Source organism: Hyperolius riggenbachi, chromosome 3, assembly GCF_040937935.1.
Source record: "Hyperolius riggenbachi isolate aHypRig1 chromosome 3, aHypRig1.pri, whole genome shotgun sequence".
Lineage (NCBI taxonomy): Eukaryota > Metazoa > Chordata > Amphibia > Anura > Hyperoliidae > Hyperolius > Hyperolius riggenbachi.
In genome coordinates this window covers 101,596,777-101,612,691 of record NC_090648.1, presented here as the reverse complement: position 1 = coordinate 101,612,691, position 15,915 = coordinate 101,596,777, and the positions used below count along the sequence as shown (strand labels likewise).

Here is a 15,915-nt window from a genome sequence, read left to right as displayed (position 1 = left end):
AAGAGGATACTATGAAGTGCGTGGCTGGCCACTTTTAAGGGGGTTGCCGCTGCTTGCTGGAGGGTCTCCGAAGGATGGTGCCGGGTAAAGGATGACTGCAGGGGGCTGCAAGAAGCCCCATGTAAAACTTTTTTCGACTAAAAATTTCCTCTAACATGGCTAATACATGTCACTGTAGGTCTGGTCTGCTGTAGCCCTTTCTTTTTTTTTTATGGCAGAATTATCCTTTAGCATCACTTGTTAAATTAAACTTGTTTTTAACACATTTGAAGTGCTAGTTTTGAGGTAACTTAACTTTCTCATGTTTCTTACAGTTCCCTAGGTATTCTGAGATTGTGCACTTAACTCTACCTGATGGCACAAAGAGAAGTGGGCAGGTGCTGGAGGTCAGCGGATCGAAAGCTGTGGTACAGGTAAGGTCGCAGACTTAAGGCAAACCTGTGTGGAGAAAAGCTGTTTAGTTACCTACTTAAGTGATAGGAAGCCTCTGGACCTTTTTTTTTCACGGCCATGTAGCTGTGCTGCATGTGTGTAAATCCATGGCTACAATTACTTGGTAATGCCTAGAAAATGCCTTTCCTTGCGTTGAAAGACCTCAATGGCTATAATTACTAGGTAATGCCCAGTGATGTTGATCCAGGGATTTTATCGGATTGCCATCTGGAGTCGGGAAGGAATTTTTCCCTTTAGGGGCTAATTGGCCCATGCCTTGTAAAGGTTTTTCGCCTTCCTCTGAATCAACAGGGATATGTGAGGGAGCAGGCTGGTGTTGTACTTTATTTTCTGGTTGAACTCGATGGACGTAAGTCATTTTTTTTTCCAACCCAAATAACTATGTAACTATCTGTAGCTATGTAAATACAGTCCATGCAAGTGCAGCGGCATGGAGCCGCTCAGGCACCGAGGAAAAAGCCATGCACAAAAGTGGAATTGTCACTTGGTAGATACGGACTGTACTCGGACATGCTCAGTACAGTTGCGCTAATACGCTATCTGGCTGCACGGCCCAGCATTTATTTATTTAAAAAAAACAACCTCCTCAAGTATACTTAGAGGGACCCTACGCTGGAACAGTGTACCCGAGGTGACATGAGATAGAAACACAGCCTAGTTATTTGTATGCTTGGCACCAGGGTTGCTCAAATCCAAATTCGGGTGAAACCCGGATAGTTGCTATCCAGATTTTACCCTGCTAATTACAATCAGCTTGAGGGGGGGGGAGGGGTCAAACTTACCTAGCTGACGTCGTCTTTGGTCCGTCCCTCGGCGCCTCCCACAATGCGGTCCACGCGGCGGTCACGTGATTACAAACACTTCCTTCTTCCGGGTTGAAGGAGGAAGTGTATAGTCACGTGATGCCGGATTGGACCGCATTGTTGGAGGCGCCAAGGGACGGACCTAAGAAGACGTCAGCTAGGTAAGATTGACCCCCCCAGCCCGCACAGGTGATTGTAATTAGCAGGGTAAAATCTGGATAGCAACTATCCGGGTTTCACCCGAATTAGGATTTGAGCAACCGTGCTTGGCACATGTCTGAGTGCTGGGTATAAATTAAGAAAAGGTCAGTAGATCATATATTTTAGTTCTAGGACTGTTAAAGACCTTCATATAGCTGAGACAATAAAACGTTTAATTCACTTTTACAGGTTTTAAAGAGAACCAGAGGTCTGCTTGAAGAATGTGATCTGCATACAGAGGCTGGATCTGTCTATACAGCCCAGCCTCTGTTGCTATCCCAAACCCCCCTAAGGTCCCCCTGCACTCTGCGATCCCCCATAAATCACAGCCTCTCTGTCGTCACACAGCATGTCGCAGCTGGCTGTGTTTATCTCTATAGTGTCAGTCTGCTGCTCTTCCCACCTCCTGCAGAACTCTGGTCCCCGCCTGCCTCCCTTCCCTCCCCGCTGATTAGAGGGAAGGGAGGGAGGCAGGGACCGGAGCTCTGCAGGAGGCAGGGGGAGCAACCGAGACTGACACTACAGATGTAAACACAACCAGCACAGCGCGGCTGTGATCTATGACTGATTGCAGAGTGCAGGGGGAACTTAGGGGGGTTTAGGAGACCAACAGAGGCTGGGCTGTATAGGCAGATCCAGCCTCAGTATGCAGATAACATTCTTCAAACCCACCTCGTGTTCTCTTTAAGCATCAAATAAGACTCTGCATTCTGAAAGTAATTTTTAAGATGATTTTAGAATTTTTAGGATATTAGAATCCTGCCATAAATCTGCAGTGTTTACTTCCTGCTTTCATGGAAGCAGACATAGTTAACGGCCTGTGTTTACAAATTAGCTTCTCTGCTGAGGAAGCCAGCTGAGAGATCAAATTACACTTATGATTAGCTGCAGATGAGTTACAGGCTCTTATCTCTGAATGCATGCATGGTGCATTCCTCTTTCCTTCTGTGCTGTGCAAGAGTTCAGGTCCATTTTAAATCCCTTTGACCTCCCTGTGGTTCAGAATTAGCATTTTTTGGCTAATGCCACCATAATTGGAGGCTTAGGAGTATTGGTTTCCAGTTACAAGTCAACTATAACGAAAAATTGTAAGATATGTACTCATCAAATGCATATTTGTCCCCGAGAAAAATGCACTATACATTTTCTCCTATTTGGCTGTTACTTAACCAGTTAAAGGGATACTGTAGGGGGGTCGGGGGAAAATGAGTTGAACTTACCCGGGGCTTCTAACGGTCCCCCGCAGACATCCTGTACCCACGGAGCCACTCACCGATGCTCCGGCCCCGCCTCCAGTTCACTTCTGGAATTTCAGACTTTACAGTCTGAAAACCACTGCGCCTGCGTTGCCGTGTCCTTGCTCCCGCTGATGTCACCAGGAGAGTATTGCGCAGGCCCAGTACAGTCTGCTCCTGGTGACATCAGCGGGATTGAGGACACGGCAACGCAGGCGCAGTGGTTTTCAGACTGTAAAGTCTGAAATTCCAGAAGTGAACCGGAGGCGGGGCCAGAGCATCGGTGAGTTGCTGCGCGGGCACAGGATGTCTGCGGGGGACCGTTAGAAGCCCCGGGTAAGTTCAACTCATTTTCCCCCGACTGAGTTGAAGGTTACTTTTAAAACATAATAATTCAGCTTCCAGCAATTGCTGGAAGCTGAATTATTTCATTCCCCACTATCCATGGCGGCCTGGAGGGGGAATAGTATTTAATACGGCCGGGACTTGTGCTGCAGCAGGATCAGCCATATACCGGCTGAATCCTGCGCCCAAGTCTCCAGCGCCGTTCTCTCTCGTACGCCTGTATCTACCCAAACCACAGTAAAGGGCTTTTATTGGAGCCGGTGCCTTGCTTCTCCTTCCCCTGCAGACAATTGTGATGTTCTGAGAGCACAGATCCTTTTCCCTTTGCTGGTACAAATACTCTTCCTGCTGCATCCTTGGTGCCACAATCTGTGTTCCCTTCTTACATTGTGGATACCAACTCTGTATTACATGCAACTCTTATTCATTATTCTAATGAAAACCGTTGCCTGTAATAAGCCATTTCTCTGCCATTTCTGTGCTTGAAGTTAGACTTTACAGTAGGCTGCACAGCACTAGGATGATTGTAGATGGTTGGTAAAGTGACTGCCATTTTATGATCTTGGTCAGTTTACCAGTCTTGCTTTGTGTCTTCCTGTATAGGTGTTTGAGGGCACTTCAGGTATTGATGCCAAAAAGACTTCTTGTGAATTTTCTGGCGATATCCTGAGGACCCCGGTATCTGAGGACATGCTGGGTATGTTATTTCATACAATGTAGTATTTAAATAAATCTCGATGATTATCTGACCATGCCCTTCACAATGTGCTTTAAAGAGAATCCAACCTTGAGTCAAAAATCAAAAGTTGCGTAAGGAGAGGGAATCCCCTGGATCTTATAGGCTTCCCAGGCTGTCCTCTGGACCTCCGCTACTGCCTGGGACCTTCCTGCACGTTATAACCGCACTTGTGCTTTAAGAGGAGCACAGTTGTGAGCTTGTAATCCGATAAGTGCGCTTAAGGGGTCTGCGTCTGGCAATGGTGGACCAGAGAATGGCGGGGGAATTCTCTGCAGCATAGGTGTCACTCAATCGCATGAGGCCAGAATCTAAACCATTTTCAGTCTTGGACCACATTGTTAACATTTAACATTTATGGAACAGTTTCAAAGTGGCGTAACTAGAGCGACCATGGGGGGGGGGGGGGGGGGATTCTACCCCCCCCCCCCTCCTACCCCCCCCCCCCTCCTACCCCCCTCCTACCCCATCCCTTCTGCAAAGTAACACAGTGAAGCAGATTAATATTTACCAGCTTCACTGCTGCTTCTGGCTTCCTCTAATCTTCCGGATGAGACCTGTTCTATGCTGCATATCTCTGGCTCTGAATGCATGTCATGTGATCGGGAGATGGAGGTAAGGAAGTATAGCATGTGTAGTGGCCAGGAAGAGACAAAACCTATGGCTGGAGCAAGTAAATGTTGCTCTGCTGCGCTACTCTGTGGAGAGAGTGTGCAAGGGGATGGGCGATTTGGTTGTTTTATCAGCAACACAGGGATTTGGATCCAAGGAAGGGGCCTCAAGCTAAGCAGTTCATGCAGAAACACTGTCAACCTCTGGATATGAAGGCAGTGTACTGTTGCTCTTTTACTGCTTACAGTGATGCACATTTGAAGTTCTTGAGGGCCACAATCCCCACAAAGCCTGTGAGTGTTGAGTTTGACACAAGCGCTACAGGATCCAGTGGCTTCCTTCTTGGGTAGGTAAATATTTCACTTTTGACCTGAGGTTCACCTCGGCAGGGCAGTTTCTTGGGCAAGGAGACTGCCCTGGGAGCAGACCAGCAAGTAGAAGGGGGCGTAGGCAGACGGACATAACCGATCGGCAGCAGGTGATGTGCGGTGCAGCCAAATGGAAGAAGATAACCAGCTTGACTCCTAGGATGCCTGCGCCAGACGTCGTCTTCATCATCATGTCACCACCGTGTGATGACACCTGATGTCCTGTAGCGGTACTGCAGGCTTTCAGTGCACGGCACCCATGGAGGAGTCGGCTTTCCGGGCTTTCTTTGCCTGTGTGTTTTCCTGGTCCCTGCTTCCTCCTGGATGAGTGGCTGGTCACTAGTAAGTAGGCAGATCTACTTGTGACCTGTGGCTGTGTGACTGTCCCTAAAGAGTAAGGGTTTGCGAGTCCACGGGATGGGGGGGGAAGGGGGCGCAATTTTTACACCCTCGCCCCGCGTGCAATTTAGCCTAGAAACTGCCCTGCACCTTGGCTACTCTTTAATGGCATTTGGTGTAATGCCTTTTTCTATAGAGCAATTTTTAGGTTTATTTCCTTCTAGATGCAAATACTACTATGTAGGTATATCTGCTGTGACAGGTCTAGGCATTTGTGGCAAGATTATTTCTGTGTGAATTAATGATTCAAACAGGAGAATGTGGAGCTGCTGTGTTGACCAAGGATCATTTGATTCTCTTAGTAGGCCTAGGCAATAGCTGGGTAAAATGAAACGGTAACTCCAGATTGGGAAATTGCACAGATTGGGAAATTGCACGTGATGTTAACATCTAATTGAACATTGAAAATCTGGAAAAATCATCTCCAGATAGTTACCATGGTCAGTTATGAAGTTGACCTGTTAAAGTGAACCTTAAGCCAGAAAAAAAAAGTTATACTCACCTGTGGCTTCTACCAGCCCCCTGCAGCAGTCCTGTACCCCCACAGCCACTCACTAATCCTCTGGTCTCCTGCTGCCAGCTAGTTTCGTTTTTGCCAACAGGCCCGTCAGGACTGGCCACACATAGGTTTTTCCACATTCCCGACTGCAATTAGCGCTATTGCGGGCTGCAACGCGTACAAAAATACGCGTTGTCGCATATCTATGCGTGCGTAATGAGGCAACATGTATTTTTGTACGCGTTGCGACCCGCAATACAGCCGGGAATGCGGAAAAAGCTACGCATGGCCAGTCCTGATGGGCCTATCGGCAAAATGAAACTAGCTGGCGGCGGAGGACCAGAGGATTAGTGAGTGGCTGCGAGGGCACATGACTACTGCAGCGGGCTGGTAGAAGCCCCAGGTAAGTAAAACTCATTTTTTTTTCCTGACTTAAGTGTCTCTTTAAACACCCTTCACCATCTTAAAGGGGAACTTCAGCCTAAACAAACATACTGTCATTACGTTACATTAGTTATGTTTTTTACCCCCCCTGTTTTAAAAGAACAGGCAAATGTTTGTGATTCATGGGGGCTGCCATCTTTGTCATGGGGGCAGCCATCTTTTTGGTTGAAAGGAGGTGACAGTAAGCATGAGACACAGTTCCAACTGTCCTGTGTCCTCATAACCCCTCCCAGCTGCACGCGCTAGACTTCAAATGTCAAAATCAAAAATTGCACCAAAACAGCAGAATGAGAACATCAGAAATCCCATCATGCTTTGCACAGCATCAGGGGAAAAATGCCCGGGCAGTTTTCTTCTGTGCAGCTAAAAATGAGGCTTGTATAAGAGAAACAAAGTTCTGATTCTGTGAAACTGTTAAACACCAGGCCTTTTCAGTGCTGCTGAGTCGATTTTTAGTCTGGAGGTTCACTTTAAAGGACTTCCGAGGCCAAAACAAAAAAGTTAAATACCTGCATCGCATATGAAGGCACTGATGATGCCGTCCGCGCCCTCCATGCCGTTCTGCCGGGTCCCCGCCACTCAATAGCCCCCCGGGCCGACTCCACGGCCCAACTCGGGCTCTCCTGCCTCCACAAACATGGCCGCATGAGCTGGCCGCGACTGCGCAGTCCGCATATCCGCGAGTGCGGCTGCGCAGCTCTAAGGCCAGCCCCCCCGATCCATGCTACAGGCTGTGCAGCTCTAGGGCCAACCTCCCAATCCACGCTACAGGCTGTAGCGTGGATCGGGGGGTTGGCCCTAGAGCTGCGCAGCCGCACTCGCAACTATGCGGACGCTGCGGCCAGCTCATGCGGCCATGTTTGTGGAGGCAGGAGAGCCCGGGCTGTGGGCTCGGGAGCCGGCCCGTGGGGCTATTAAGCGGCGGGGACTCGGCGGAACGGCGCGGACGGCGTCCTCCGTGCCTTCATATGCGATACAGGTATTTAACTTTTTTCGTTTTGGCCTCATGTCCTTTAAGGCTAAGCCACACTTTTCAACCCATCAGCCCGGCATTTGGTTTTTAAAAACACACTCCCATCGATTTGCGTTAAAATTGCAGAAAAATCAACACAATTTTACAAATTAGAAAAATTGCGACTGTGGCAGTTTTGTCGTGATTTTAATGCAAGTCAATGGGAGTTTGTTTTTGAAAATGCAGTGCTGACCGATCAAAAATCAATCTGCAGTGTGGCTCAGCACTAAAGGTGGCCGCTGACAGTCCAATTTCTAGCGAAAAATCCTTTAAACGATCAGATAATTCTGATCGGATTGGTTGTAAATCTCCATTAATGGGCATAATCTATTACGAACGATTATAAAAAAAGTCTGATTGGATTTTCATCAAACCAAAATTTGGATTTTCTAGATTGTTGCGATAGGAAGCAAAGATTGGTTTATTGATGGTTTAGTGCAGGACTGTGGAGTCTGAGTCGGGGAAATTTTGGGCACCCGGAGTCAGAGTCGTGGTTTCATAAACTGAGGAGTTGGAAGATTTTTGTACAAACTCCACAGCCCTGGTTTAGTGAACTATGTATTACTTTATTACACTCCTGATCAGAATTATCTGATTGCTCAAATGATTTTTCGCTAGAAATTGGATTGGTAGTGGCCACTTTAAACATAACATGGCTTGTCTGTCTTGCCATCTCACCACTGGGAGCTACCAGAAACTGTATAGACTAGTGAGGCCAGTCTGGAAGGTTTGGGCTGACTAGAGTGGGTTTGTGCAAGTGGCAGCTTCTAGTGACTATAAGCTATTGGTGCTTATTAGAGGGCAGGAGACTAGGCGATCTCATGAATATAAATACTTATCTTTTATGCTGAATTTATGCAGGGCTGTGGAGTCGGGAGTTTGAGTCGAGGAGTCTGAGTAGGGGCAATTTTGGGCACCCGGAGTCGGAGTTGGAGTCGTGGTTTCAGAAACTGAGGAGTTGGAGTCGGAAGATTTTTGTACCGACTTCACAGCCCTGAATTTATGTTGCATAATTCTGATTGTATCTTTGAAGTGAATTATGTAAAATGAGAAATGCAGAGGGATATGGAGGCAGCCATATTTATTTCCTTTCAAACAATACCAGTTGCCTGGCAACCCTGCTGATCTTTGCCTGCAGTATTATCTGAATTACACACATGAAACAAGCATGCAGCTAATCCAATCAGACTTACAGATTTGCTCAATACATTATTTTTCTCTCCAGGTCGTGTTTTTAATGGTTCAGGGAAGCCCATAGATCGGGGGCCGCTTGTGCTGGCTGAGGATTACCTAGATATCATGGGTAAGTAAGGGCTCTACCATTGGTTGTGGCCACACGCCTTACCATATGTATAATCTCTGTGCAATCTTGCCAAAAGACTGAGTAGTCATTCCACTGCATAGTGACCTCTTGTAGTATATGTCTTGTTAGAAAATGAACGGATTTGAGGCCATTTGGTTGTGCAATCACTGGCTGGTAACCCTAAAGGCCAATACACGCTAGATGGATGTTGCCCGACTAGGATCAGGTTATGATCCCTTGGATGACATCGCTGGGCTGAGACTGTACAGAGGTGTAGTTTGCCTACAGGCTAACAATGTGTTCCCTTGTGATGCAGGGGAGGGCAGACAAAGCGGCACAGATGTAAAGTCACATGGTGGGCAGGGTGAGTGGGGATAACAAAGCTATCGGCCATCGCTCAACCAAACTGATCCGGGTGCGTAAACAAGTATGATTGCCCACAGGGATCCAGACTCTATTCCTTGGGTGACAGTGCAGGACCGAGTGCTGTAGAGACCTGTTGCAAGCCAGCAGGCTAGTGATGTGTTCTGTTGCTATGGGGTGGGAGGGATAGCGTACAATGGAGTAAGAGGGGTAAGGAGAATAGTGGCCTCTGCCTGTGCTCAGGAGAGAGGATCCAGATCTCCCTATGAAGCATCAGGGACACTGTACATGTGCTAGATTCTTGGCGGAGATGTTCTTGACCAGCCGCTTCGACTGAGAACCATCTAGTGCCTGTACTAAACGTAACATGTGAGGAGCTCTAGAGGCTAGTCAAAAACCTATAGTGCAAAACTTGGCATGGGGGTGGCTGGATGTCTAAACTAAGATGCCCAGCCAAGCGCTGGAAGTCACAATGGCTCAAAAGCGCTTCGGTAGTAAGAACAGCCAGTGGATTAGCCTGTAACACATTATAGAGCAGCTTTAATTCTAGTGCACGGGATCATGTGCTTGGAATATATCCCCCCAGGAGTGATCGTCTTTTACATAGTGCTGTTACATAAGTATACTTTCTCATGCTCAGTGCATATTGTGTTCCCTCTTCAGGACAGCCCATTAATCCACAGTGCAGAATCTATCCTGAGGAAATGATCCAGACAGGCATATCTGCCATTGATGGCATGAACAGTATCGCTCGAGGCCAGAAGATCCCAATCTTTTCTGCGGCTGGTCTCCCCCACAATGAGGTGGGTGGTACACCCTGGAAATCAAGACATAAGAATTCTGATTGAACTGATCACCATATAATACAGAGCAGCACACTGTATGGTTCCAGTCATGTAGCAATCTCACGTAACACTGTGTATGTTTTGTCTTGTCAGATTGCTGCACAGATCTGTCGCCAGGCAGGCCTGGTAAAGAAATCAAAGGATGTTATGGATTATAGTGAAGATAACTTTGCCATTGTTTTTGCAGCTATGGGGGTGAGTATTTGAATACTTCCATAAATGGGATGAAATAACATTCTGCATAAGACATCCAATGCTCCTGCTAAAGATGGGTACAGACATTAGATAACTGTCATAGGAAAAATACATTTTAGCAACAGTCATGACAGGTGCACTTTAGTACATGCTTGCTTGGTTTGGTTAGCAGGTTTCTTCATTCCTAATGAGAAGGTAGTGAAGCAGGTGGATCGCCTCCTCATCCAGAATACAGTGGTTGTCATCCAGGTTGGCACGGATCACCTGTACATGGCTTAACACCCCAGATGTACAAAAGCTCAGAGGACCTGGAAAAATCCTATTTCTGAATGTGTTACACTCAGTATAACAGTATACATTAGAGAATACTTCCAGTGTGAAAGACAGTCTGTCATGTAAGGCTCTGTCTTAAAGTAAGCTGGAGATGGTGAAATATACATACCTGGGGCTTCCTCCATCCCCCTTCAGGCTTATCGCTCTCTTGCTGGCCTGCTTCGCCTCCTTCTTCTGCAATTAGCCCCGCAATGTCTTCTGATCAGACTTGGGCACTTCACCGCCTTTTTGAAAGGTGTGTGTGGGGGGGGGGGGGGTGTTGAGCGCTCACCTGTCTAACCAAAGCTCTGCGTATGCGAAGAATAGATATTTATGTGTTGCCAGTCAGCACCGATGTGACAGGTATTTATTGTGGAACTGAGCATAGTAGATCCAGGCTTGTGAATGGCCTAGTTCCTCACTACAGTCAAAAATGAAAGAAAATGGGGGGGCGCATGCGCGGCGCTGAGCAAGATGGCCGCTTAACCTGGGAGCTCCGCCGATGGCTGGCTTAAGTTAGACCCAACCGCGTCATACACCTGGCTTACCTGAACTAAAAAGGCTTGTCCCAGTTCCCCATCGAGCACTGATTCATATGGGACCGAAGAAGAGGGGCAGATCGGCTTCTAAAAAGAAAATTGAGGCATATTTTTCCCGGCCTACCAAGCCTCCGCCTACAACCAAGATGGCGTCTCCTAAATCTCAGCATGGCGAGGAGCCACCCGATATTTCGGACTTTATAACTAGAGCCATACTGGAAACCTGCTTATCCGACCTGCACACAAAGATATCCGGTACAATAAAAGATGCGATCTCCTCAGCCTTGGAAGGCCTACGCTCGGATGTTAAATCCTCACTGGCGCGGACCACGGCACTGGAAAAATCAGTCGCGGCCTTGGAACAACGCTGCGCATACTTAGAGGAGGAGAATGATAGACTAACGGACACAGTCGGGGAACTACACCGCTCTATGGAAGATCATGAGAACAGAGATCGAAGGTCAAACTTAAGGGTAAGAGGGGTGCCGGACTTTAAGCCCCCGGATATCAAACAATACCTGACAGATCTATTTACAGACATTGACCCGGACATCCCACAGGACATGTGGCGGTTTGATCGTGCCCACCGGGCGATAGGGCCACGTCCAGAAGGAGCTCCTCAACTTAGGGATATAATAGTCCGCTTCCACTACTACGAAGCGAAAGAGAAGGTGGCCATAAAGGTACGCAATATTAACTTTTACAAATTTCGTGACCACGATGTACAAATCTTTAATGACATATCCCCTATCACATTGGCTAAACGCCGCAAGCTTAAAGCCGTTACAGCACTTTTACGGGAAAACGACATCCAATACAGATGGGGATATCCCTTTAAGTTGATTGCGGTCAAGGAAGGCAGGTACCACGCCATCTCTGCTCCGGAAGATGCACCGGATTTACTCAAAGGCTTAGGACTACGCATGCCGGGGAAAGTTGAATCTCAATCCCAAACAAAGGGTTCTCCTGCTAAATCCCGGGATCAAACAGCATCTCCACCTTGCCTCTCACCTGAAGTCCCAGCCACTTAAGCATGGAACCAGGACGCTACCTAAATTTTTCTTCTCACAACTCAGGTTTATTTTTTGAAATCCGTAAAGATTTTGGCGTGATGCGGTCATAAGTATGCAGTATTATATTATACAGCCTGTCGGTGCGGCTCCGGGACACCCGGCCGCAAGGTGCCAGCATGCATTCCCTCTATGGGTGTGCAGTGGGGCGCACCCACACAAGGGATATGTATACCCTTGTTCTTTCTAAAAATGTTTTGATGGCTTTGCATATACAGATTATGGTTATTTCACTGTTGTTCACCATGCAAAATTCAGTTTATGAAAATATTAAGAGGTTTGTTCCCCTAAATTTAGGGGTTGGTCTTTTTCTGTTTCTATTCTATCTTTTCCTCTTTCATTTCTTTCCCTCCTTTATCTCGTTCTCTGAACATCTTGCCTGCCAGCCATCCTTTACCACATGTTTGGTGTTAAATAACATGCTGTGGATCTTCCTAAGCTGGGCTCACTGCATAATTAAAGTCGGCTTCTATAACTTTTTATCATGGTAAAGCTAGTTACACTTAATGCCAAAGGGCTCAATTCAGTTCGCAAACGATATTTAGCACTACGGGATCTAGAACGCATTGGCGCAGACTTTGTTTTCCTTCAGGAAACTCGGTTTTCCTCTAGGCGACCGGGATTTCTGAAAAGCAAGGCTTATCCAACTTCTTTTATGGCTAGTGCTGCGGAAAAAAAAGCGGGTATCGCACTTTTAATACATAGCAGATGCCCATTTCAAGTTAAAACTGAATGCAGTGATCCCAAAGGTAGATTCATAATACTACAAGGTTCCTTGCATGGACTAGAAATTGTACTGGTGGTTGTATATGCACCAAACGCCCATCAGCTACAGTTTCTGGAAAAAGTATTTAAGAAAGTTGAACAGTTAAAATGTCCAAATGTGATTATAGGGGGGGGGGGATTTTAACCTGATAAGCTTCCCTACAAGGGACCGTAGATCCGAGGTCATTCCCTCCAATTTCTCCACTATTTGTAAAACTGCTAAGAATTTCAGGTTGCTGCAGAAACAGTTTGGATTGTGTGATGCTTGGAGAGCTTTGCATGCAGGAGACACAGATTTCACTTTCTATTCACATAACACTTCCACTTACACCAGAATAGATCATTTTTTTATAACCCCTGCCTTGCTGAATACTTTAATTGCTTCCGAGATAGGCCCAATTTCTTGGTCAGATCATGCCCCATTAGATTTAACCTTAAACCTGGCAAACAACCCAAAAATCCCCTCGGTTTGGAAGCTAAACGACAGCTTACTTCTAGATGAGGAAGTTTACCAAGATATTTTAGAGAGCTTAAACAGCTTTTTCCAAATACAGGATCTGTAACTGATTACTCCACTGTCTGGGAAGCTCACAAGGCAAACATTAGGGGTAAACTCATTGCAATAGCAAGCAGAAGGAAAAGAGTAGCCCTCGCAAAAGTAACAGATCTCCTCACTCAAATTACTACACTAGAAGAATCTCATAAAAAAGTCCCTCCAAACAGTTATTTTACAAACTGGAAGATCTGCGCAAACAATTAGCTGATCTTCAATATACTTCAGTAGAAAGGTCTCTGCTCTTTACAAGGCAAATGTTCTATGAGAAAGGGAATAGGGCCCATACACTATTAGCCAAAAAACTTAGGGATATGAAAACACGCAATGCAGTCCTTTCCCTTAAAGATAAGAAGGGGGTGATACAGCATGATCTCCGCCATATAGCCCAGATATTTAGGGAATATTTCTCCGAGATATATAACCTCCAAAAAACAGAAAACTATTCACATCCCACCCAAACAGAAATGAAAAACTATCTTAAATCATGTGGGCTCCCCATACTGTCAACAAATCAATTAAACATACTAAATGCAGGTATAGAACAGGAAGAGATTCTTGAAGTTCTTAAAAAAGCTCAACCCCACAAAGCCCCTGGTCCTGATGGATACACAATGGCCTACTATAAAAAATTTCGAGATATTTTGGCTCCAAAAATGGCTTTACTATTTAATAATTTTATGGGAACGGATCCTATTCCAGAAACAATGCTAAAATCTCATATGGTGGTACTGCCCAAACCAGATAGAGATTCATTAGACCCTAAAAATTACAGGCCAATATCTCTACTGAATACAGATTTAAAAATATTTACTAAAATCCTAGCAAATCGCCTATCTCCGCTATTACCATCCCTAGTAGACAAAGACCAGGTGGGATTTGTCACAGGTAGATATGCAGGAGACAATATTCGACGCACTATAAACTTGATAGATTTTATCAACCATTCGAAACTTCCATCTATACTATTAAGCCTTGACGCGGAAAAGGCCTTTGATAGGCTGAGTTGGCCTTTTCTGTTCCAAACTCTGAGGACCATGGGCTTTGAGGGAGCGTTTCTGAACACCCTCTACAAATTATATTCCAATCCCCAGGTAGCCTTAAAAATCCCATTTACAGACCCCCACCAATATTTCTCAATTTCTAATGGCACCCGTCAGGGCTGCCCCCTGTCCCCCCTGATTTTCGCCCTTTCTATAGAGCCTCTGGCAGCTCGGATACGGGGCAACCCCGATATAACAGGGATAAAAATTGGGGAAAATGCATATAAAATCTCGCTTTTTGCAGACGATGTGTTAATATCAGTAACCAATCCACATATATCCCTCCCTAACATGCATGCAGAGCTCTCTAAGTTTGGATACCTCTCAAACTATAAAATAAACGATAGCAAAACGGAAGCTCTCTCCTTTTATCTTTCTCCCCTAATGGTGGACGGTCTGAGGTTGCGGTTTCCATATAGATGGCAAAAAGACACCCTTAAATATTTGGGAATTCATCTCCCCTATGATTCCAAGAAATTACTTCAATTTAATGTTTCCCCCTTAATCAATCGCATCATTAAAGACCTAAATAAATGGAAAGACTACAACATTTCCTGGATTGGTCGTATGACAGCGTTTAAAATGAACTCCCTACCTAAGCTAGTTTATATATTTTCCACAATACCTATGTGGATACCGCAATCTATACTGCTCCCCCTTCAAAAAGCTCTACTACGCTTTATATGGCATAGCAAACCACCCAGGATTTCCAAAAAAATAACCCTGCAAAGACAATTTGGAGGCCTTTCAGCTCCAAATATTTACAACTATTATGTGGCAAGTCAATTTAGGCAGATGGTAGCATGGCTTGAGAAAAGACCCCATGCAAAATGGACACAAATAGAGTTTGAAGCATTAATGCCTTTTCATCCAAGTGCTTTCCTATGGAAAAATAATGTTCCTCCTAAGGAGGCGAGGGAGATATACTCCTCCCTACGGTCTAATTTGAAATTATGGACAGTTGTGGGGAGGCGTATATCCCTCTTTCCGCAGGTATCAGTCATGATCCCAATATATGGCAATCCCAGATTCACCCCAGGTCTTAAACGCACCACAACATCAATATGTCATCAAAATTATATTTGATTTATCTCTGATTTAATGAACCCTTTTACAGGGAAGCTATACACTTATGATGATCTCAAGGACCGTATAGCACTTACTAATGCTAACTACCTGCAATATATGCAAATACGACATTTCGTAGCATCCATTTCCCCCAAGTTGGAATTTCCACAGAAGACAGTTTGAAATAATCTGGGATGCAGGTCCCACACAAAAAGGACTAATTTCCTCTCTATATACGTGGCTGAACTCCCCACAACGTAAGACTCTGGAGTACCAACATCGTTACATGACATACTGGGACCATGCACTGGAAACAGATACCACTCTTGATACATGGTCAAAGATCTGGATAAACGCATCTAAATCCTCTATTTGTGTGCCTGTCAAAAGAGAACATATACAAAATAATGCTACTTTGGTATCAAACACCAGTTCGCTTACATAAATGGAACCCCTCTCTTTCCCCGGCATGTTGGAGGAACTGTGGTCAACCTGGTACCCTTCACCATCTATTCTGGTTCTGTCCGGAAATCCAAACCTACTGGTCGGATGCTCTCCAGCTAATAACTCGCTATACTGGTCTAGAAATTCCTAAAGACCCTTGGATCTGCTTGTTGGCTAAACCCATACCGAAGATGAAACCCCATAACCAACGTTTGCTTAATCATTTTCTGACAGCAACGAGATGTGTTATCTCCAAACATTGGAGAGACACCTCCCCACCTAATATTTCTGAAGTGTTAGAGTGAAAT

General features: G+C 45.7%; 1 protein-coding gene across 1 annotated transcript in view; it reads left to right on the top strand.

Moving 5' to 3' along the window:
• LOC137562190 (V-type proton ATPase subunit B, brain isoform-like) overlaps positions 1 to 15,915 on the top strand; it is a 59,923-nt gene that overhangs the window by 24,221 nt on the left and 19,787 nt on the right. Inside the window, exons 3-8 of the mRNA XM_068273522.1 lie at positions 315 to 413; positions 3,641 to 3,734; positions 8,333 to 8,410; positions 9,437 to 9,576; positions 9,712 to 9,813; positions 10,793 to 11,347. Coding sequence (XP_068129623.1) covers positions 315 to 413; positions 3,641 to 3,734; positions 8,333 to 8,410; positions 9,437 to 9,576; positions 9,712 to 9,813; positions 10,793 to 11,347 — 1,068 coding nt within the window. The remainder of the gene's footprint in view (positions 1 to 314; positions 414 to 3,640; positions 3,735 to 8,332; positions 8,411 to 9,436; positions 9,577 to 9,711; positions 9,814 to 10,792; positions 11,348 to 15,915) is intronic.